This window comes from Cryptosporidium parvum, chromosome 2 (genome assembly GCF_000165345.1).
Source record: "Cryptosporidium parvum Iowa II chromosome 2, whole genome shotgun sequence".
Lineage (NCBI taxonomy): Eukaryota > Apicomplexa > Conoidasida > Eucoccidiorida > Cryptosporidiidae > Cryptosporidium > Cryptosporidium parvum.
The window spans coordinates 890727-912441 of NC_006981.1; the positions used below are offsets into that span (position 1 = coordinate 890727).

Genomic DNA, 21715 nt, shown 5'->3' on the forward strand with positions numbered 1-21715 from the left:
AAAAATTAATAATAAAAATAAGAAAATGTCATGAAGAAATTATAAATTTGCATGAATTAATGAAAATTTGGGAGAAAAAAAAATGCAAGAATGTGATTGGAATAAAGTGACAGTATGTCGATTAAAACTATTAGAGAACCCACAAAAACAAAAAAAAATGCACTTAAATAGTTGCGAGTCATATTGACAGATTACAAAGTTAATTCTGAGGAAAATAAATATTAATAAAAATATTATTATATTTTTGTTATTATTAAATTTAAAGTAATATTACTTAAAAGATTAAAAGTTATTAGGAAATACATAATTACACAAGATATTACTAATTCCTCTAATTGTGTATGTAAAGAATTTCACAATTACTAACATTAATTAGAATTTATTTGAGTAATCAAAGAATAAATAAATATATTTATTTAATATAATATATATTATATAAGGATATTAAATCGTTCAAAATAAAGATAAAAGATGGCTAAAGGAATGCAAAGTATTTCAAATAAAATCCTTGTAGATGGTTTAAATGAACAAATTACTAAAGGTATGTTAATTTCAAACATATAACATTAAATAATATTATTTATTAATTTTATTATTCTTAAAAGACCAACTTATAAGGCACTTTGAAAAATTTGGAAATGTTGAGAATTGCCAATATATTCAAGTAATGAACTTTGCTATTATTACTTTTTCAGAAAAAGGTGTTACAGATAATGCATTAAGATCACCACACGTTATTATGGGAAGAGAGGTTAATTGCAGATTATATTGTGATAAATTGGAAGACCTTGCAGGTGAGAATTCTCAAGGTACAATGTTCAGAACTGAAAAAATATTTGTTGGAAATCTTCCTACAACTTGTTCACAAGATATTCTTAGGAAATATTTTGAACAATTTGGGCAAATAAGTGATTGTGTAATGATGTGTGATAAAAAGAGTGGTATTGGAAGAGGTAAGTTAAAACTATTCTTATTCAAATATTTATTTTTATTTATAAAACCTTAATATATTCTTTCAATTATTAGGATTCGGATTTGTTACATTTACTAGCACAAGTGTAGTAGATGAAATAATTAGAGCTTATGATGAACACTATATAGATGGACAATGGGTTGAAGTTAAAAGAGCAAGCCCAGAAAATGCTTTAAGAGGTGGTAATATGTCTTGCAATGGTATAAGTTCTCTTAATGCTACAAATTTATCAACTAGAGAAAAAAATAATACAAGTCTTTTGATCAAAAGTTTTAATTCAAATTTGTAAAGATTTTAAATAAAAAAAAAATTACAGTTCAACAAGGAATTGTTATTCTTTTATTTGAGAAAAAAACTTTTTATTCAATGATTGAAAACAGCTTTTAAATCCAAAATAGAATAGAAATACTTATTGGAAATGGATAACACTTTTTATCTAAAAAAAAATTCTACCTTTAAAAAAAAATAATAAACCAATAAGTTACAATTTTAATAGCACTCACTCTTATGGTATTCTTAATTTATTATTCAGTATTCTGAGTGATAGTGTATCAGTTTTAGGAAATAATAAAGTATTCATTCATTATTAAAGAAAAAAAAAGTCTGAACATTAGTAAAACAAGATGATAATTTTCTAAAATTTATCAACAAAGTATTAATCAACCCATTGTTTTACATTATATTGATTTAACAAAAGCACCATAATAAATTATAATCAAACTGTAAACTATTTACTTAATTGCATGCTTTTTTTTTCTATTGAAATAAAAATCACATATTATTTATTTTCACTTATACTTTACCGCCAAAACCCCATTTTATTATTTATATATATTACCCATTCAACAAAAATTAAAACGAACCCGCCATAGTAGGCAAGACGCGGTACGCAGGGAAATTATTAAATAATAAAGGTATCGGGTACTTATAACATGTATTGGTAAATTAATTATATGTATTAAAAAACAAATATATATTTTCATTTATTTTTGCAAATATATTATATATTCGCAAATAGTAACCTATCATATACATTAATTCTTTATTTATTTAATAAAATCAAATCATATAATCTAAATTTTTGGCTATACATTAATTTAACTAAATAATAACTTTACGTCTGGCGTCTATCAATTAAATTGTTTATTAAATAAATTGGTATTTAAAACTAAAAGAAATAAACGTATACGTGGAAATATATTAAACAATAAGTTAATTTAAATAGTAAATTAATTTGCGAGGCAAATAATATATGTACGTGCACCAGTCAATAGCCTACAAAATATAAGAGCTAAGTACATGGTACTTTGCAGTGCGCATATGTATATCCATGTAAACTAAATTTTATATTATATGTTTGGAAATTTGTCTGTTTTTTTTTTTTTTGTAATTTAGAGAATAAGTTTTAGAAGACTATTTATTATATATAAACAACAAGAGGCGAGAATCGAAGTATTTTGTAAGAAAACTATTACAGAAAATATTAAGGTACCTAGCAAAGTAAAAAGGTTATAAATTATTCAAGTTTTTCATACAAATTACTGCCTATATACATATATATTTTTATTATTTTTATTAATTTACCATATATTATTATATAAACTTGAAGGTATATTCTCAAATAGTAAGCTCGCAAATCCATATTAAGAAATACATTTCAAAATTGATGTATATATTTTGAATATTAATAAAATAGGTAACATATAATAATATTTGGATATATTTTCTTAATCACAAGTTTTTTTGGTCCATTAACAAAAGTTTAATTAGTATTACAAACACTAATCCTAATTTATAAGGGAAAATCAGAGCAAAAGAACATACTACAGGAATTGTATACTTTGTATATTTGTATTTAACAATCAACAAATTTATGTGTTTATAAAGTTTATAAATATATATATAATATATATATATTTATATATATATATATATATTATATATATGCTATAATTACATTTATATATTATAATTTATATTCTAAAGCTACTTATAAACTATTTCACTAGTTATTTATATATTGGAAAGTTAATATAAAACAAATAAGTAAGAAACATATATATATATATATATATATATATATATATATATATTACTATTAAGAAGGAACTAAATATACTTTAACGCTAAGAATATTATTAATAACTAGCATTTGGATCTAAAGCTAGGGGATCTGTTGTTAGGCCAGATACTATATAATCTTTCATTTATTGCTTTATTATTAATTATTGGAAAAGGTAATGTTGAACTATACGGTAGGATCTGATAATTTAGAAAATGGTATGATCTGCTACTATGGAGAAGATGAGGTAATTGGTGGGTACCCAAAAAGAAAGTTTGAAGAAGATACTGAAGAAGGATTTGAAAAAGGAAATAGAAAGAAAAGGTATATATTGGGCCAAAATGTGGGAAAATGGACTGATGAAGAACATAATAGATTTGTATTAGCATTGAAAAAATTTGGAAGGAATTGGACTCTAGTACAACAAGAGGTTAAAACTCGTACTCTTGTCCAGATTAGATCTCATGCTCAAAAATACTTTTTAAAAAAGGTTAGAGGGATTGCACCATCAACTTTGACAATGGATTCTAAGCTAATTTCTACAGCTTCTGATGGAATTGTTCCAACATGGCTTCTTCAAGATGATTCTAATTTTGCTAATAAAACCTCAATCAATGCAAGTAGTAACATCAACCCAAATAATACAATGGTCAATAATAATGGAATGAGTAATTCTGGGAAAAGCTCAAATAGTATTGGAGGTATGAATCTATATATATATAACGAAAGCTCAAATCCAGATTTGTCTATAATTGATGAACCAATTAACTTAGTAAATGTTTGTAACAGCAATAATTTGGAGACTTCAAATAATAATTGCAACAATAATAATAATAATAATAATAATAATAATAATAATAATAATAATCACAATGACAGTAGCTGTATAAACGATAATATTAATAACAATATAACTGGGAACTGTAATAGTATGGATAACTCAAATCTGGTAATATCTGGTGGAATGATTGGTGGTATGAACATTCTTGGAAACCCTATTTTAGAATCGGGGCTTTCTCCAGATATAAGATATAATAACTATATGGGTAATAGTTTATTGGTTGATGACCAGAGAGACCAGTGTATTTATCACGACTATAGAACAGGTTTAATAGATCTTAAGACTGATGTAACGCCTAGGCTTGACTATAGTCCTCAGGGAGGGGGAGGGGGAGGCTTAATCCCTAAACAAATTGTTAATGACTGTATTTTTGATGAACCTTACAGTGATAAACGTGTTTCTGTAGATTCTACAAGTTTGGTATCAACAGCAGTTTCTAGCCCTGCCTCCATTAGTCCAGAAAAGAATTACATTCCTGCCTCATCAATGGGATTGGATATGCTACTTATGCCTCCCACGGTGGAAATGGAGCAGAATGATAGCAACCATCAGAATTCTTTTCAAAAGGGTTCCAATGGATATTCAAATAACAAAACATGCAATACTAACAATAATAACCCACGTTGTAACACTCAAAATATTACAAGTAATGGAAATACCAATAATAATACATTGAGAGAGGACAACTTAGGAATAATTCCGGAATCTTTAAGCTATGGACTCAACTATAACTTTGAAGACAATGAAAACATTATTAATCCTTCCATATCTTTGTCAAACTGCGATGTGCCTTGGCCATTAACAGGAGGTGACCAATTTCTTCATTTCAACGAGAGTGACAATGCTATCTCATCTTCTCCCTCAGCCTCTTCTTCAATCTCTTATTTAGACCTGGACTCATCATCTGAAGCTAAACATTATTCAACAAGAGTATCAGCAAGCCCAAATAAACAACAATATGACATGGGAAATACGTTCTCTGACTTTGTTTATTGTGGGGACTCCCTTGGAGTTGACCTCTTAAATGTATACACCAATTTGAGAGACTCTTCAAGTCCTATCATAGATAATGCTGATGTCACTGAATTTATTTAAATGATAATTTCAATAAAAATTATTAAAAGGGTAAATATGTGGCTTTATTTTTATGGCTTCAAACAACTATTGGCTAAAAAGTGAAACCTCTACTTTAGAACTATTTTATTATAATTGCCTCAGATTGTTGGGATGTATAGTATTATTAGTTATTTACAAAAGAGTTAGGTGTTTTACTTTGCAAGTTGCTTTTGAGATAAAACTCAAACAATATGAACATCTCAGGGCTTCTTTAATTTTTTTTTAAATTGTTTTGGGATTTTTTTTGTTTTAATTATTTACTTTCTCCATTAACTTTTCTTGGTTTCTGTTTTTTTGTGCCTATATTGTATTTACATGCGCATGCAATTTCATTGTTTGCTTGTTTTTAAAATTAAATTACGTGTTCGGGCGCCATACCCAGGAATTTATAAAGTAATTGCTTGTGGAAGGTTGGGTACAATATTGCCAAATAGAGGGGTTAAATTGTGAAAGAAAAAGATAAAAGAAAATGGGGTTCAGAAATTTGATTTTTTGTTTCTAAACTTTGGAAAATTAGATAACAAAAAAAATAGTAAATTTTGAGCTACAAAATAAGAGTTTTTTTTCAAGTTGGAAGGAATTAACTTTTAGCCAACAGTAGAAAATAAGATTTAAAATTTGAAAGAAGATATTGAACAGAAGATAAATAAAGTTAATTTTAGTGAAGAAAAAATTAAGAAAAAAATATGAAGTCTTTAAAATTAGTATTAACAACATTTTTAGTGTTAACATTATCTCTCCTTGCAGGGTTCGTATTTGGGACTAATGAAAACCCTAATTTTTTGAGGCTTGTTTCAGATAAAAAGATGTATGATGAATGGCTCAAAACAATGACAGTAAGCGAGGAGATAATTTTGGAAAGATTTGGAAGCCTTCTTGAGATTATTGACTTAGACAAAAATGGGCTTTTAGAAAAGGATGAACTGATTAAGTGGATAAAATTTGTATCAGAAAGATCAAGTTTAAAAGAAGTTGAAGCAGAATTTAGAATTTTGGACAAGAATAAAGATGGTAAATTATCAAATGAAGAATTTATCAACCATTTTGTGTCTGAGAAAGATGAAAGTTCGAATAAAGAAATAACAGAGCTGAATAACTTTTACCGTGAATTATTCAAGGAAGTAGATACTGATAAAGATGGATATTTAACAGTTGGAGAATATTACTATTTGACAAATTACTATAGCTTATCAAAGGAATTATTTGTTAAGATAAATAGCTTTTTATCTCAGAATGATAAGAATGGTGATGGAATTATTGATATTGAAGAAATTAAACAGATTCAAAAGGATAATGCTGAAGTTATTACAAATGACTCTGGTAAACTTGTTGTCTTTGGAGTTGATGTGTCTGGTGAGAAAGAGCTTTCTGTTAAGAAGATTATCTTTTTATTAAGATCCCAAGAGATACAAGATGCAATCACAGAAGCATATAACCAGTTGATAGATGTATATAATACTAGAAAAGATGCAAAACCAGAGGATTCTAAGTCTTCTTCAATCCCTATAGATTTTGTAAGATCCAATTACGTCATTTATATTCAATCAATATTAACAGATTATGGAGATGTTTTCAAATATCCACACGATATTTTTGTTGGGGTTGATAACAAGGATTATGACTTATCAAAAGAAAAATGCACAGAATTATTTGGTGAAAATGAGAAATTTTCTGAAAAGTCCGATGAAGAAAATGAATTCGACACTGATGAATTTGACACTGATGATAATAATCCTAATGACGATGTTGAGATCTCAGATGATATGATTCAAAAGCTTATTTCTTTAATGGGCAATTCTGGACTTGGTGATATGGATGATAAAGGTGGTAGTATGTTTGATGTATTTGCTAGTAAGGCAGAAGGAGCAGAAGGTGGTGATCTAGCAGGTATGGAGGAGATTCTTAAAATGTTACAATCACTTATCGGCTCGAAAATGGGAGAGAATGACCATATTCCTGATGAAAATGAAACTTTAATTCCAGATCATGAAGATAATCAAGAATTTCCTTCGTTAGAAGCTAGAGATGAGTTATAATTTGTTATTATAATTGTAGGGAAATGTGAATTTAGGTTTAGACTTTAAATTAATTACATATTTATTATTAGAACACTTAATTACTCAAAAATGCCTTGAAAATTTTCTTTATAGATTTTTACAAAGTAAACCTAATAATAGTAATTAATAGACCTATTCGCTCTAATTTGTATTACTAACTACCAAAATAAGTAATTTGGTAGGTATTTGAAGGATTGATTAGTTGCTACACAGGTTAATTACTACTAGTAATTGTTATAAACGATTACCTGGTTTGAAGCAAAACCTGTTCCTCCTTTTAGAATAAACAAAGTAATAAACTTTAAAAATAAGTTTATAACTGCAATTGTAATTATTAGTATGTGACTTCCAAAAGTTGAAGATTCATTGGTTTTCCATTGCATAGAAAACCACATTGGAGACCAATAGAGTACAAAAATAATATCTTGCAAACATGAAAGTAGAATAAACCTACGAAGAAACCTTTGCTGGCGTGACTTCTGATTCTCAGAAAGGTTAAAATAACTCCACCAAATAAATGCAAATAAAGGAAGATTATAATCTGAACGGCATACGCTGGATATTCCTCCCAGGCTTGCTATTATTAAAAAGAGGAAGTTAGCTTTAGTTTGATCTACAATAACCACCATTTTCTCCCTCAAGAATAGTCAATTTCTTAATACTAAACTCAATTAACTATTCTGATCTTGGCTACTTTATATTTATTTTTTCTTTTATAATTACTATGGTTTTTCCATTTTTTTTCCCTTGAAATATTACTACATCTAGCCATAAAAGTTCCCGCCAAAACATGCAAAATTAATCATAGAATAATATAAATTATAATAAAAGAAATTATATATTGAAAGGGAAGAAAAAAAGTGAATAGAAATAAAATAAATTTATTAGTATATTAGAACATTGGTAGTAGAAGAATATTAGTAATTAATTAAATAATATAAATAAATATTTGTAAACAAGTAATATATATTCAATAGTAATAATGTATAATATAATAGAAAATAAAGAAAATAAAATATCAGAATTTTGTAATGCTTGATGTGGCAAGTTGAATCCTATTAAGAGATTCTTCAAGAAGTTTAAGCAATGTATCTTCAGAGTTTTGTCTCTCAGATCGTTCATTTCTGGTATCAATAGTAATTTGTTGTACCAAATTTTCCATAAGGTCTAATAAGGTATCAATAGACTGTTGCCTTGTATTAACTTCATCATTAATCAAGTAGCTGAGTTTTTCAATTTCTTCTTTGAGTTGAGACAATATATTATTTTCAATAGCTTGACACTTATCAACTTCACTTTTTATTGCGTTACCAAGACGAACAATATCTACTTCTACAAATCTTTTAACACAGGAATCTAATTCTTCTCTTTCTACATCCTTTTTGGAGATTTCATTTCTAAGACGATCCATTCTTTCATCAATTATTTCAATCAGTCTTTGCTCCATAGACTTTCTACTAAATATCTCGCTTTGAAGTAGTTCATTAAGTCGCCTTTCTGCTTGTAAAATGTCACTTTTTGGGTTCAAGTAATTTTGATTTTCAATAGAATTAGCTTTAGTTTCATGATCCATACAATAGGACGAGTATATCTCTCTATTTTCTGATTTTAGGCTCATTAAAGTACTTTTTAACTCATTTACCTTTTTCATTCCTTCATCATACTTTCTATTCATATCATCTTCAAACTTTTTCATATTAGCTTCCATTTCTGCTAATTTATCATAATGTTTTGTAGATCTGTCTAAATCTAATCCATTATGAATACTATTTAGTCTTTGACTTAATCTATTGATTCTATCATCATGATAGACATTTGCTCCTGAACCAGAAGTCAACTTTTTTGAATAGCTTAAAGTATTGTGCATATTCGGATTTCTTATAAATGCTAGTTTGTTCTTTTTTTAATCATATTTCATTTATTCTATAATTATTTGCAATCCCTTTTTCTTCCACCTATACTTGCCGAATTAAGTCTCAAATTTTCTTCACACTAACAAATTAATTTCAAATACTAGTATAGACTCAATCAATCGCAAAAGGAATTAATATTAATCTTTACCACTCACTTAGCTTCAATTTTTTAATTTTTTGCTTGCAAATTTGATTCCTTTCTTTTGCCTCTATAATTTACCGTGGCTATTTCAAAATTTATTATAATAAAATATGGCGCCATCAAATCCGGTACCTAATACCGGTATTAATATCAATGGAAATTAAAATTGATAAATTGAAATTAATTTGCTGTATTGACCCAATCTTTTTTTAACTAAAGTTTAATTGGTTCTTAGGTACGGGTAATTGAAGAACAACGTTTATATTCAATCTTAGTATACGATAAAAGAATTTTAAAGTGATAATATATTAAGAAAATAGTGAATTATTGTAACTATTTTTATTTCTTGATTAATATATTTTTAAAGAAAGAGGTCGTTATGAGAACAAATGAAATTTAAACAAAGAATTTTATTTATATTTGTTTATTTATTTGTAATTCTTCAGATTTACATTAAATTCGAATTTGCCGGTGCTAATTCTGTTGGAAAGCTTGGATACTATGATTACAATGATTCTAATACTTCTGATAAAAAACTACAAGGAAAGTTCAGAAAAGATTCTAGTCAAATTAGATTAAACTTTATGAAATATTTTTTGAATGTAAATAAAGAAATAGAATTAACAAAAAAACAAAACAATACTTCAATAAATACTCCTTTTATGGACTTTCTACATGCTCCCTTATCTCTGAGAACTATTCCGAAATCTGAAGAAGTTTGCTCTTCTATTCAATTGATGTCATTCTGGAAGCTTTATAATGATGTTTTTGATTTGGTTGAATCAGAGTTTAATAGTATATTAGACTTGGATCTAGTTCAAAAGAAAGCCTCAGAAGAATTATATGAAAACAGCTTAATATTAACTCAATCTGACGAAATTAAACAAGATATTTCCGAAGAATTAAAAAATATTAAAAATGAGACTTCATCTACTAACATCAATAAACACAGAAATCTTATAGAAGATCATGTAAAACCACAAAAAAATGCTACCAAAACTAACAAAAAACCAAATAAATCCAAGAACAGTTATATAAACAAAAAAAAACAAACAAAAAAACATAAAAAGATAAAAACTTTTGAATTTGGCTTTCACAGGTATTTTAACTTGAATTAATCCAAGGTTCTATGTTTAATCTTCCATTATAAATTATTTAATTAAAATAAACTTCCACAATTATCACCGCATATTACTGGGTTTATAATAATATTTCTATGACTGTATATTGTTTTAACTTTATAGCATTTAAACTTTTTTTTTGAATTGCGTTTTATTTACTTGTTTCTTTTTAAATTTTTCTTCAATGTCTTTTTGAACATTATCTGCATTATATCGCTTAACAAATCGACTATTTTCCTTTGAAAGCAAAAATTATTTTTATTGCATTTTGAAACAATTAACTTTTCTCTTTTCCCTTAATCATAGAACCCAATTCTAATTGCACATGGCTTTGCATGCAATTATATTCAAAAAATGACACGTAAGAGGCGGCGCGCGCGCCACTATAAATAGATTTTGTCATGTCAAAGAATGGTTTGTGGGCGAAAAGAAAAAAAAATCATAAATTACATTTTGCAGTAAGAGGTTATGTAGATAGCAGTTTTCCCAAAACTAAAGTATATTCTGTAGGATTTATGATTGAATAATGGATACGATATGTAAAAAAAAGAACAGAAACACAAAATTCTTCAAGTTTGTGTGAAAGTAATCAATTGGAAATAAAAAACTAAGAATTCTAATAGAAAAAGGTGGAATTACTGCTTGAGCCCAAAGTCTTGCATGCAGTTGAGTGGTAGATGATAAAAAAAATTATTATATAATTAAAATTTTTAATAAATTGTTGTAAAAAAAATGTCAGCAGATAAAGAATTATTTACCCTTGAGGGGTTTCAAAAAATGAAGTTAGCAACACAGAATAGAATAAATAAAGCAATAAATTCTTCGACTAACATTTTGGAATCTGTTAAAAGCTCATTTCATAAAGCTCCGAAGTCATATAAATTATTAGAATTAGTACCAGGTGCAATTGAAGCTCCAAAACGTGAAAGAGTCACAACAGAAGATTTAACTATCGTAATTAGTGAAAAGTATTCATCTAGAGTAAATTCTAAACAGAATAACAAAAAGAAAGATTTAAAAATTAAGAGAGGAATAAATGGAATGATTAAGGATTGGAATATTATAGAAGGAAATGCAAATACTGAAATAAATAATGGAGATTCTGGATTTAAAGATTTTGTAACAGAAGCAAAAGCTGCAGAATTTGTGATAAAATTTTTAGATAGAATGCAATCCAAAAAATATGCAATGAATTATGATAATGTTTCAATGCATGTAAAAGGTGAAACTCAATTAGACAGACAGTTATCAGCATATCCACTATTTGTTTCTACAATTTCTCATGCTTCAATGGGTTTGTCAAATACCAGAAGAGATGGATCATTATATGATATTGTAGGTGGAGTTGATCCAGGCTTGGGAACATTGATTGGTAATTTTAAAAATAATAAACAAATCTTTGATAGAAGCCCTCTTGTTCAATTATCTCAAGAATTAGAAAGAGATACTTTATTAGAAAAAGCACCATCTTGGTCATCAAAGTTATTACCAAGTATTGGAACAAAATTAGATTACCAAACTTTTGATGAAGAAAAAGCTCTTGGAGTATACAGTAAAGATAAAATTAATAAAGAATCTATAATGTTTAGACAATTTAGACAAAATCCATCAGCTGGAAGAATGGGTAAAAGATTTACAAGTTTAGAAGGTTCAAATACATTAATATTACAAAAAGATGATGTTTCCAATTTTGATGATACTCCAAATAATTCAAAAAACAAGAAATCTCAAGGGAATTTAAATTCATCACTTCAAATTTTGACAGATTTGAATAAAATACCAACAAGATTTCCGTGGATATTAGAAGAATTACCTATAGCTCAATCTTTTAAGAATCAGTTTCTATTATTTAATGAAAATTCATCTTTAAATAAAAGTGAATCAAAGGAGGAAAATGTTAAGAAAACATTTTATCAAAAAGCTAAGGGATTATCTAATTCTACTTTAAGGCAAGAAAATATAGTTAAAGCGATTGTTAGTAATAGAGGAATTGCAATGGTAAGAAATATTACAAATGTACCAGCAGATTCTAATCTGGAAGCATATTTTGATGAATTGGATGATAATAGTGATAATGATGAACGTTATTTATGGGAAGATGATCGAGAGAGAAAAAATCAACAAACAAAAGAAATTGGAGTACAAAAATATATGGAAGAAACATCTTTTGATACGGATTTTCAAAATAACGAACCAGATTTGGAATCATTAATGAAAGATTTGGAGATTCATTATAATCAAATAAAAAGTGAAAGGAATGAAAATAATTCACCAAAACAAGGAAATAACTGTCAATCTCCTCAAAATTTCCAATTCTCTTCTTCATTAGAAAATGATTCAAAAGATTTTAAAGATTTACATCATCCAGAAAATATACAAAAATCAAGTGGATCTGTAAATAATATTAAAGATAATGAATTAAATATAATGTTATTACAAGGTATGAATCCTTATTCAGGTCCAGAAATCAAGATTGAATATGATTTAAGCGAATTATATAATTCTGAGAGAAATTTATATAGAGGAGAAGGAATTGAAAAGACATGGAAAAGTTATTATGATTCATTAAAGAATTACCAAGATGCTGTTAATCAAAAGAAAGAATATATGGAAATGATTCATTATAACATGAGTCCATCAAGAAAGATTTTAAATGGATCTCAATCTAGAAAATCAAAAATTCCTAAATCATTTTTACCAATACATGAAAGTTTACAACAAGAAGATGATCCTCAAGAAGAATATTATAGTTTTGTTCAAGGACAGAGGATGATTAAAGAAAGTATTAATCAATTTCCAATACAAAGTCACACATCAGCTTATAAGACTGTTGGTGAGGACAATATTCATCTTGTTGGTCCAAAATCTAGAGGTTATATTAGGGGATTAGCAGCCGTACGTGGAGGAAGAAGAATAAAACAAAGATTAATAGGTGATAGGAGTAATTATGAAAATCAATTAAGATCAAGAAAAGAAGATCTTGGTTTTCTTAAATATACAGAAAAAGACCGTGAAGAATTTTTGGAACATGTTAGATATAATAATAAAAAGATTCAAGAAATGTATGAAATGGAAGATAAGTTTAATACAAAAGTAAGAATAGCATCCAGAGGTAGATTTAAGAAAATAAGATGAAGATCAATATCTTATATTATTTTAAAAAGATTCTAAGTAATAATTGTGTGGGATCAAGATCTAAAAAATTGGATTCTTGTGTATTAATTATATGATTTGGAATTAAATTTGAATCCAAATTATTATTAATTATAATATTGGAATCTAAATTCATATTTTTTCTAATATGAGAGTTACCACCATAAGAAGATGAAGATGATGATGATGATATTGAGCTTCTCTTCCTTCTTTTATTGGATCTTTTTACTTTATCAAGATCATCTTCTTTTAAAAAATTATTTAATGATGATGTTTTTGAATTATTATTTTGAAAAATAAATCTCTTATATTGAATATAATCATAAAGTATATCTTCAAAAGTATCTTGAATTAAACAATATTTAACTTTAACAAATGAAGAAGATGTAATATTATTGGATCTTATTCTATATGCTCTGGAAATTGTCTGATTTTCAATTGATTCATCTGAAATTGGATCTAAAATATATATATTAGAAACACAAGATAAATCAAGACCATGAGATCCAATATCAATACTTAATAACAAAACAGGAAATTTATTATTAATTTCTTGAATATTATTACTATCATCTTTCTTAAAATTTGAAATGGATCTTTGTAATTCTGATTTAGGTATATGTGGATAATATCTACAAGTTCCTATATTAAATAATATAGTTAAAGTATAATATAAAAAATCTAATTGTTGCCATAAACTTGAAACAATCATTATTTTAATCTTTGGATTCTCTTCAATATCTTTTAAAATACAATGAAGAATATATCTTAATTTTGAACTTGATAAAGAAATTAATCCTATTGAAATTAATGGAATATTTTGATAAATATCAATAAAAGGTAATAATGAATTTCCAAAAGAATGAATATAATTATAGAGGTAATTATTAATATTATTAACAGTAATATCTGTAAATTTCTGATATAATTCCAATATATTTTTTTCAATTTCATTGGATTTATAATTTTTTGTTAATAAAATTTTTAATTGAGTTATTAATGGGAAATTAAATAATGGAATAATATTATTATATTCTTTATAGTTTGATATTAAACAAGAATTTGGAATTGAACTTGAACTTGAACTTGAGCTTGAACTTGAACCTGAATTTGAAATAGAATTATCATTCTTTAATTCAATATGAGAAATTTGAATTGGTACTTGAAGTCTATCAAAAAAATCAGAATTTATTTGTATATTTTCTCCACAAACAATACAGAATTTTATAGGTCCTCTTTTAGTCCAATATAATTTCTTTTTTGAATTATTACAATTTTTTGAAATATTAAGATTAACATGTATTGGAATATATCCATGTTTTTCCATTATACAATATGTACAAACCAAATGTAATTTAGGGCATGGAATAATTAAAGGAAATAAAAGTATTTCATTACACGAATCACAATTATAATAATTAAAAGAATTTGAAGATTGTGGTGATGATAATTTTATATTAGTAAAGTAATCCAATACAAATTCCATTCTTAAAGTTGATTCTATTTGATAAAAATGATCATTTTCATAATTTGGATGTTTATTTTCAAACATCAATCTTAATTCTTGTATATCTTTCATTGATACTGAAATATATGGAATTGATAAATTCATATTTTTTATTAATTGTAATTTATTATCATCCAAAATAAAATCTTTAATATTCATAGTAAATCCAAGTATTGAAGCAAATCTAAAATTCCAAATAACTTCTTGACGATAATTAAGATTACAAGGATGTAATAAAGAATCAATATTATCTTGGCTGAAATATGTACAAAATAAATTTCTTTGAGTTAATTCACATATTATATTATATATATAAAATTCATTATCAATAAAAGGCTGAATAACTTTTTTAATAGGTCCAATTAAATTAGGAAGATAATTACGTAAACATTGATTTTTTTGATTTAATACAATAATTGAAGCAATTTGAGTAAATATTGTAAAAATTCCAATAGGAGAAAGTTTCCCATTAATGGATGATTTACTAATAAGTTTTAAAATTGAATAATTATTTGAATTATTACAATAATTAATTTGGGATGATTCTTGTATTGATTTTAAATTTGTATTATTATCATCATTGTTATAAGATCTTCTGGAATTTCTTATAGATTCTTGTTCATAATTACGTGTTTTATCACAAATTATGGGTAATTGTAAGAATTTGAGAATATTTGGAATATTTGTGTTAATTGATTTTATTATAGAAATTGGTAAAGGTGTGCCAGACATAATCCATTTAAATTCAGATTTTATTTTGAATATGAATTGTTGATAAAGAGTTGAGGATATTTCAGAATTTCCGATATTATGTCCTTCATCAATAATTAGTCTAAGCCATTTAATTCTTAGAATTGGGCTCATTTCTTGTCTAAAAAATGGATCTTTCAAATCTTGTTTAATATCTTTATTGTTTTGATTTTTTCCTTTAGTATTTGTAAGAAAAGCTCTCTTATATTTTTGTTTAACTTTACATAGCTGAAATTGTTTAGTAAGCATTCTATAAGATAATATTACAGCTTTAGCTTGAGCCAAAATATATGGTTCAATTATTTCATCCTTGGATGGATCATCAAATAAATAGATTAGAATATCATGGTTAGAATCATGACTTTTATAATTATGTGGGTATATTCTTTTATTGGTTGATATAGATTTTTTAGAATGATTATTACTATTATAAGTAACAATAACATCAGTTTTGTACCACTTTTTAATTTCTTCAATCCAATGTTGAATAAGATGATTTGGTACAATAATTAAAGTAGCTCCAGTTGGAATAAGATCGGAATTTTTGTTTATAACATTATTTTGATATAAATATTGTGAATTACTTTCATCTTGTGTAGAGATATTAACTAGTTTAATAGGAGAAGTTTTATGACTAATCATAAAGTTAATTCCCAATTCTGGTTGGTTAATTTTATAAAGCAAATCTTTGACTCCAAATGGATATTCAAAATAAGAAGTTCCATCATCTTTATGTATATTAGAAACTTTATTGGAAGTCTTACTTATAAGTGATAATACTGTAAGAGTTTTTCCAAGTCCTGGTTCATCACAGAAGATTCCTCCTTTTGTTTGAGAATATTCTTGTTCTCTAAATTCATTTCGTGATTTTGGACAAAATCCTAAATGGATTATTTTATTTGTATGGTTTATATATAAAGCAATACTAGATTTTCTTTGAAAAACTTGATAAGAAATATTAGAGGCCAGAAATTTGGGGTGAATTTTAATACCCATTAGATAATTTTGATTATTATCCCATATAATCTTTTCCAAATGTTGAGAATTGACTATTTGAGAAACATCACTTATTCTTAAATAGTGCCATATTGATAGATACTTAAATATATCTTCAGAAGAAGTTAAATATCTAATTGGATTTTCAAATAACCAATGACCTTCTCCAGAATGTGATTCACGTTCTAATAGCCAAGTTACTGATCTTCTTTGATGAGGAAGTAAGTTATTTCTGTGGTATATTAGCCAAATATATTTGAATGATTTGTTTAATATAGAAACCTGAGAGAGAGAATTATTATCTAGAAAATCAAAAATCTTCCACCAAATTTCGATTGGAATTTTAATATTCAAATATTGATGGATATATCCTTCACTTCTTAAAACTGATGCAATAACATCAGTTTTTTCATTTTCATGTTGATTTTCGTCAAAATTACTTATGGAAAGTAATTCTTTACTCAAATAATTCATGACATTTCTGATAGATAACCCATTTATCAATTCTGAAGTAAATTCTAAATGTTCAACACAATTAAGTACTTTGCATGTTGAATAGCAAAAACTCTCTATTACTTTATTCTCAATTGGAGCTTCTTCAATTCTTGATTGATTCTGAGAATCCAAAGATATTGATGAAGTTAGATCTGAAAATAAGTCTCCTTGAATCACTAATTTTTTGAATAAATCCAAAAGTAATTTTCTTTTTTCATCAAATTCTAAAGAAAATGTACTTTTTAAATGGGATATAACTTCGCAAGTTATTCCACTATTACTTAAAGTAAAAATCCCTCTTTTACAATTATAACTTGTAATAAAATTTACTCCAAAATTATACCATACATATATCTTTACTCTCTTTACTTTATTTATCTCTTTTTCTTCTTCAAATTCTATTTGTGGAAACAAATTTTTCAGCTCTTGAGTGAATTCACTTTCAGCTTCAACAAAAGAGTCGAATTTAATTCCATCACAAATTCTTAATAAGTTTGACCAAATACTTTCTTTAAAAGAATATAATTCACTTTCAGAATCATTTTCTTTTCCAGCTTTATATAATAAATCATTTAAATCACTAATCCAAAATGAATATCCAATTTTATTCAACAAAAGCTCATTGCATTTTGAACCTAATCCTCCAAGCAAAACCCACCTATCTTTTGAATCAACATTCATTTCTCATGTTAACTGCTTCTATTTGTTTAAATCTGCTTAAATAATAACTTTAAGTCTTTTAATCTGTGAATTCTAGATACCTGTAATTCACGACCAATACATTGAATTTCATCAAAAACAAAATTATGAAAATAAACTTTAAAAAAACCCGTGTTTCTTTCTCTATAAATATCTTTGCCTTTTACTATACTGCCTTTCTGAATTATAATAACAATAAGTAATAATTCCAGAATTCTTTTGACTCAATTTGAAATATTAACCTTTAAATGTTTTGGCGCCATGTCATTTTGACATTAACATTTGTAAGAATTACTATAAATATTGTTAGTATTATTATTGTTACAATTAATTCATTATTCCAACTTTTAATTCGTGAATTCAAATAAATTTCTTTAATTTAGTTGATTGAATGTCTTTTTAACTTTGTTATATTATTTTCAAAATGTTCTTAAACTTTTCCTTAACATGTAACAATTTTGTTATAACTTTAAAATTAATTTAATAATTTAATTAAATGAAATTAACTCATTAATGTATTTTTATTTGTAATTGAAATTATAAATGAAGAATAGTATTGCTTGCAAAAATTGATTATTTATTGCTTCACGAACTTTCAACATAAAATTCAAGATTATTCACTATGTCAAATCAATAAAAAGTAGAAAAAGCTTCTCTCTTGAATTTTGTTCATATCTCCATTTATTAAATAATAATAACAATAATATTAATAGGAATCATATATAACTATTGAATACAATTTTTAAAAAAATTATATATATAATAAACCAAAATTATAATACTAAAACTAATAGAATATTTATGTACACAAAATTTGCATGCAACCCTATCTCTCTAATGTAACATTGCATGCAAATTTCGATTTTTTGTTAATAATGACACGTAATCAATTATAATGACCTCCCCACACTTGGCGCCCAATGAATTATTCGGGTAATTTTAATATTGCAATAATTATTATCAAAATCTTATAATAGTGATCACTATTATAAGATTTTGATGAAAAATGATTGTATTTTTGTAAAAAGAAAGTATAAGTATTCACTCAAAAATTATTTTCTCCTGGATCCATACTTGATATTACGAATAGTATCCTTGATAGCTTTTTCTAGAAAATTCATATGCTTAATTCTCATAACATGTGGCCATGTTCTCCTTTCACCTTCAGTTATAAAGTGAAGCATATCATCATATGACGGATGATTAATACACCTATACCAATCAAAAAGGGATACTCTTGGAGTAATAGTAACATGACCTTCAATTTCTTGTAACATCCAAAAATTGCTAACATCTTTTCCAAATAACTTTGGAATTAATTTCAGTTTTGCTAATTTAGTATACCTATATTTAATATCTAAAGTTAACCAATTTAAAACATTATGTAAAAATGTTCGCTCTGGGTGAATTATGCTTGTATTTATTGGATTTACTGAAACAAAAGGTACATGATGTGGGTTTACTTGTGATACAATAAATTGTCGTACATTAAATAATGTTGATAACTCTTTATGTGGTATATCTTGAGAAATTGATCCATCCATCCATTTCATTCCTGGTGGAAAATATCGGATTATTTTATTGGTATGATTTTCTTTTGCAAATAATTCTGCTACTGGCATTAATCCTGGTAATGCACAAGAAGCTGAAACTGCACTCCAAAGTAAAATATCTGGAGTAGTAATACAATTTAAAACTAATGGTTCAGTAAATTCTGGAGTTACATAAGTTGGACTCACTGTTATTGTTACTATTCTTCCTGTTAATTTATATGCTTCATAGAATGTATAATTCTTAAAGTAAGTCTGACAAGTCTTAATAAATTCTTTTGGATCTATCATATAACCTTTTACTAGGAAATGACGGATCTGATCTAATAATGGAGGAAACCAACGATGACCATGCATATTTGAAACTGTTGGTTTAATATATTCGTTTAAAATCTCTTCATTACTTTTTGTTGCAAGTATTGCTGCAACAATTGAACCTCCACTTGTGCCATTGATTATTTTTGGCATTATATCTTGTTCTAATAAAACTTTAACAACACCCAAATGATACATTGCTAAAGCTCCTCCTCCACTTAAGCATAAAGCAGTTTTGCCTGTTGAATGCCCTAAAAGTTCTAAATAATGAATTAAGCTATTACTTGCTAACGAGCCTTCACTTTTTGAAAATGTTAGAACTGATCCAGTACCTGTTTCAAAGCTAAATTGGCTCATATAATTCTTTCTTACTTTATTTTCATAGTAATAACCCCAATCAGAATTCCATCTATCACTACCATCCTTTGAAATATTAAACCCACTATCGATCGCTTGTAAATCATTATCATACTCCTTACAATGACATTCTTTATTAATACCGGAATTTAATTCGTCTTTATTTACTTTATTTTCTTCATTATTTGCCAAACATTTTTCACATGTTTGAATAGAAACATTCTTTGACATATTCTCCATTCTAAACTCTGATAAAGAAGAAATTGAAGTATTCATTAAATCTCTATTTTTTAAAGATATTCTACCAGATGAACTTTTATTATTCATTCTTCCTGTGCTTGAAAGCTCTTGCTCATTACTAGTCAAGTAAAGATTTTTTGTCTCTTCTTTAATTGAATCACTATTCGAGTTTTCCTTTTCTTCCTCTAAAAGCCTTTCTATATCATCAAAATCAAAACCTTCATCGCCATCTTCCATACTGAAATTCATTGAATTTTCTTCTATTTCCTTATTGAATAATGAACTACTTGAATAAATACTTGATTGTTTTGAGAAGCTTATCAATCTTTCTATTGAATTTGATCTTGAATCCTGATCAGAAGAAAGTTTATATGTATTTCTATCACTTAAAGCATTCTCAAGTTCTATTGAAAGTTCTGGAGATTTTGAACACATTGTCAAAAACTTTAATACATTCTCAATCTCATCCTCAAATTCATCTATTAGAATCTTTGTACCAGAAAACGCTTTGTTATATAATGCTTGTTTTGATATTGACGCAAAATTCCTATCGCAACACCATCTTAATAGAAATACCAATTTCTTCAAATTATTGTTCTTTCTTGCTTCTTTCAACCTAGTTATATACTCCTTTAAATAAATCCATTGATAATCATCAGTCTCCTCAACTGATCTCCATTCATATCCACCACAAATCTCATCCAATTTAGTACCAATATTAAACCATTCATCATAACTATTTGATTGTTCTAATCTGTAATATAGTTCATCTCTTGCTGTATGGAAACTTCTAATCCATAAACTTAATCTTAATAATAAACTTGACCATATAAATAGTATAATATTTATTGATATTCTAAATATATGATATAATCCCAGCATTACCCTCCCAAACGAAAATAGAAATGAGCCCAATAACCATAAGCACCATGTCATCCATATTAATGCATATTGTCTAATTCTTGCATTAATTAAAATCAATAATGCAAATGTTGTTAAAAAAGTTGTTGAAAATATCAAATGGACCAAAAATATTACCAACCATGTACTAATCATTGTCAGATGTATTACATGCAAACAATATTACATGCTTACATGCATGTGGATAAAATTAATATTTATATATAATATATAATAATAATAATATAACCAGCTTCTTCAATTAATTTTCCACACCTTTTATACAATACTTGGATCTGAGTTAAGGATTTGAAGTTATTTCACAAAGCTTGTAAAAGTAATAGAAATAATTTAATTATTTTTATTATTTTGTTTTTTTTTTACCATTTTACTTAATAAATTTATATATACAATTTAATGTATAGCTCCAAACTCATTAATTTAGTATTTTAGGGAGTACTTGTTTTACCAATTCTTAGATTAGCAAATATAGGAAAATATAACTACCCTTAATCAAGTTATTTTGGG

The 21715-nt window shown here is 26.3% G+C and overlaps 9 protein-coding genes across 9 annotated transcripts; 5 read left to right on the forward strand and 4 right to left on the reverse strand.

The window, feature by feature from the left end:
• Positions 1 to 574: 574 nt before the first annotated feature.
• On the forward strand, positions 575 to 1247 carry cgd2_3970 (RRM domain containing protein; the record flags this gene model as incomplete). Its single annotated transcript, XM_626579.1, has 2 exons — positions 575 to 953; positions 1027 to 1244. Coding segments are annotated over 2 exons (597 nt in total), but the record flags the coding sequence as incomplete, so codon positions are not given.
• A 1966-nt stretch (positions 1248 to 3213) lies between these two features.
• On the forward strand, positions 3214 to 4971 carry cgd2_3980 (Myb domain containing protein; the record flags this gene model as incomplete). Its single annotated transcript, XM_626580.1, has 1 exon — positions 3214 to 4971. One exon carries the CDS (start codon positions 3214 to 3216, stop codon positions 4969 to 4971), a length of 1758 nt encoding a protein of 585 aa, XP_626580.1.
• A 707-nt stretch (positions 4972 to 5678) lies between these two features.
• cgd2_3990 (protein with signal peptide, ER retention motif and 4x EF hands) lies at positions 5679 to 7028 on the forward strand (the record flags this gene model as incomplete). The annotated part of the gene is made up of 1 exon (XM_626581.1): positions 5679 to 7028. The coding sequence occupies one exon, from the start codon at positions 5679 to 5681 to the stop codon at positions 7026 to 7028; it is 1350 nt and encodes a 449-aa protein (XP_626581.1).
• Positions 7029 to 7273: 245 nt separating this feature from the next.
• cgd2_4000 (hypothetical protein) lies at positions 7274 to 7678 on the reverse strand (the record flags this gene model as incomplete). Its single annotated transcript, XM_626582.1, has 1 exon — positions 7274 to 7678. The coding sequence occupies one exon, from the start codon at positions 7676 to 7678 to the stop codon at positions 7274 to 7276; it is 405 nt and encodes a 134-aa protein (XP_626582.1).
• Positions 7679 to 8067: 389 nt separating this feature from the next.
• On the reverse strand, positions 8068 to 8916 carry cgd2_4010 (MAL7P1.13-like; the record flags this gene model as incomplete). Its single annotated transcript, XM_626583.1, has 1 exon — positions 8068 to 8916. One exon carries the CDS (start codon positions 8914 to 8916, stop codon positions 8068 to 8070), a length of 849 nt encoding a protein of 282 aa, XP_626583.1.
• A 577-nt stretch (positions 8917 to 9493) lies between these two features.
• On the forward strand, positions 9494 to 10222 carry cgd2_4020 (signal peptide; the record flags this gene model as incomplete). The annotated part of the gene is made up of 1 exon (XM_626584.1): positions 9494 to 10222. The coding sequence occupies one exon, from the start codon at positions 9494 to 9496 to the stop codon at positions 10220 to 10222; it is 729 nt and encodes a 242-aa protein (XP_626584.1).
• Positions 10223 to 10957: 735 nt separating this feature from the next.
• On the forward strand, positions 10958 to 13360 carry cgd2_4030 (hypothetical protein; the record flags this gene model as incomplete). The annotated part of the gene is made up of 1 exon (XM_626585.1): positions 10958 to 13360. The coding sequence occupies one exon, from the start codon at positions 10958 to 10960 to the stop codon at positions 13358 to 13360; it is 2403 nt and encodes an 800-aa protein (XP_626585.1).
• Positions 13361 to 13376: 16 nt separating this feature from the next.
• cgd2_4040 (DEXDc+HELICc'DEXDc+HELICc') lies at positions 13377 to 17807 on the reverse strand (the record flags this gene model as incomplete). The annotated part of the gene is made up of 1 exon (XM_626586.1): positions 13377 to 17807. The coding sequence occupies one exon, from the start codon at positions 17805 to 17807 to the stop codon at positions 13377 to 13379; it is 4431 nt and encodes a 1476-aa protein (XP_626586.1).
• Positions 17808 to 18877: 1070 nt separating this feature from the next.
• Positions 18878 to 21343, reverse strand: cgd2_4050 (conserved hypothetical protein, signal peptide, 2-3 transmembrane domain at N-terminus; the record flags this gene model as incomplete). Its single annotated transcript, XM_626587.1, has 1 exon — positions 18878 to 21343. The coding sequence occupies one exon, from the start codon at positions 21341 to 21343 to the stop codon at positions 18878 to 18880; it is 2466 nt and encodes an 821-aa protein (XP_626587.1).
• Between the last annotated feature and the right edge of the window lie 372 nt (positions 21344 to 21715).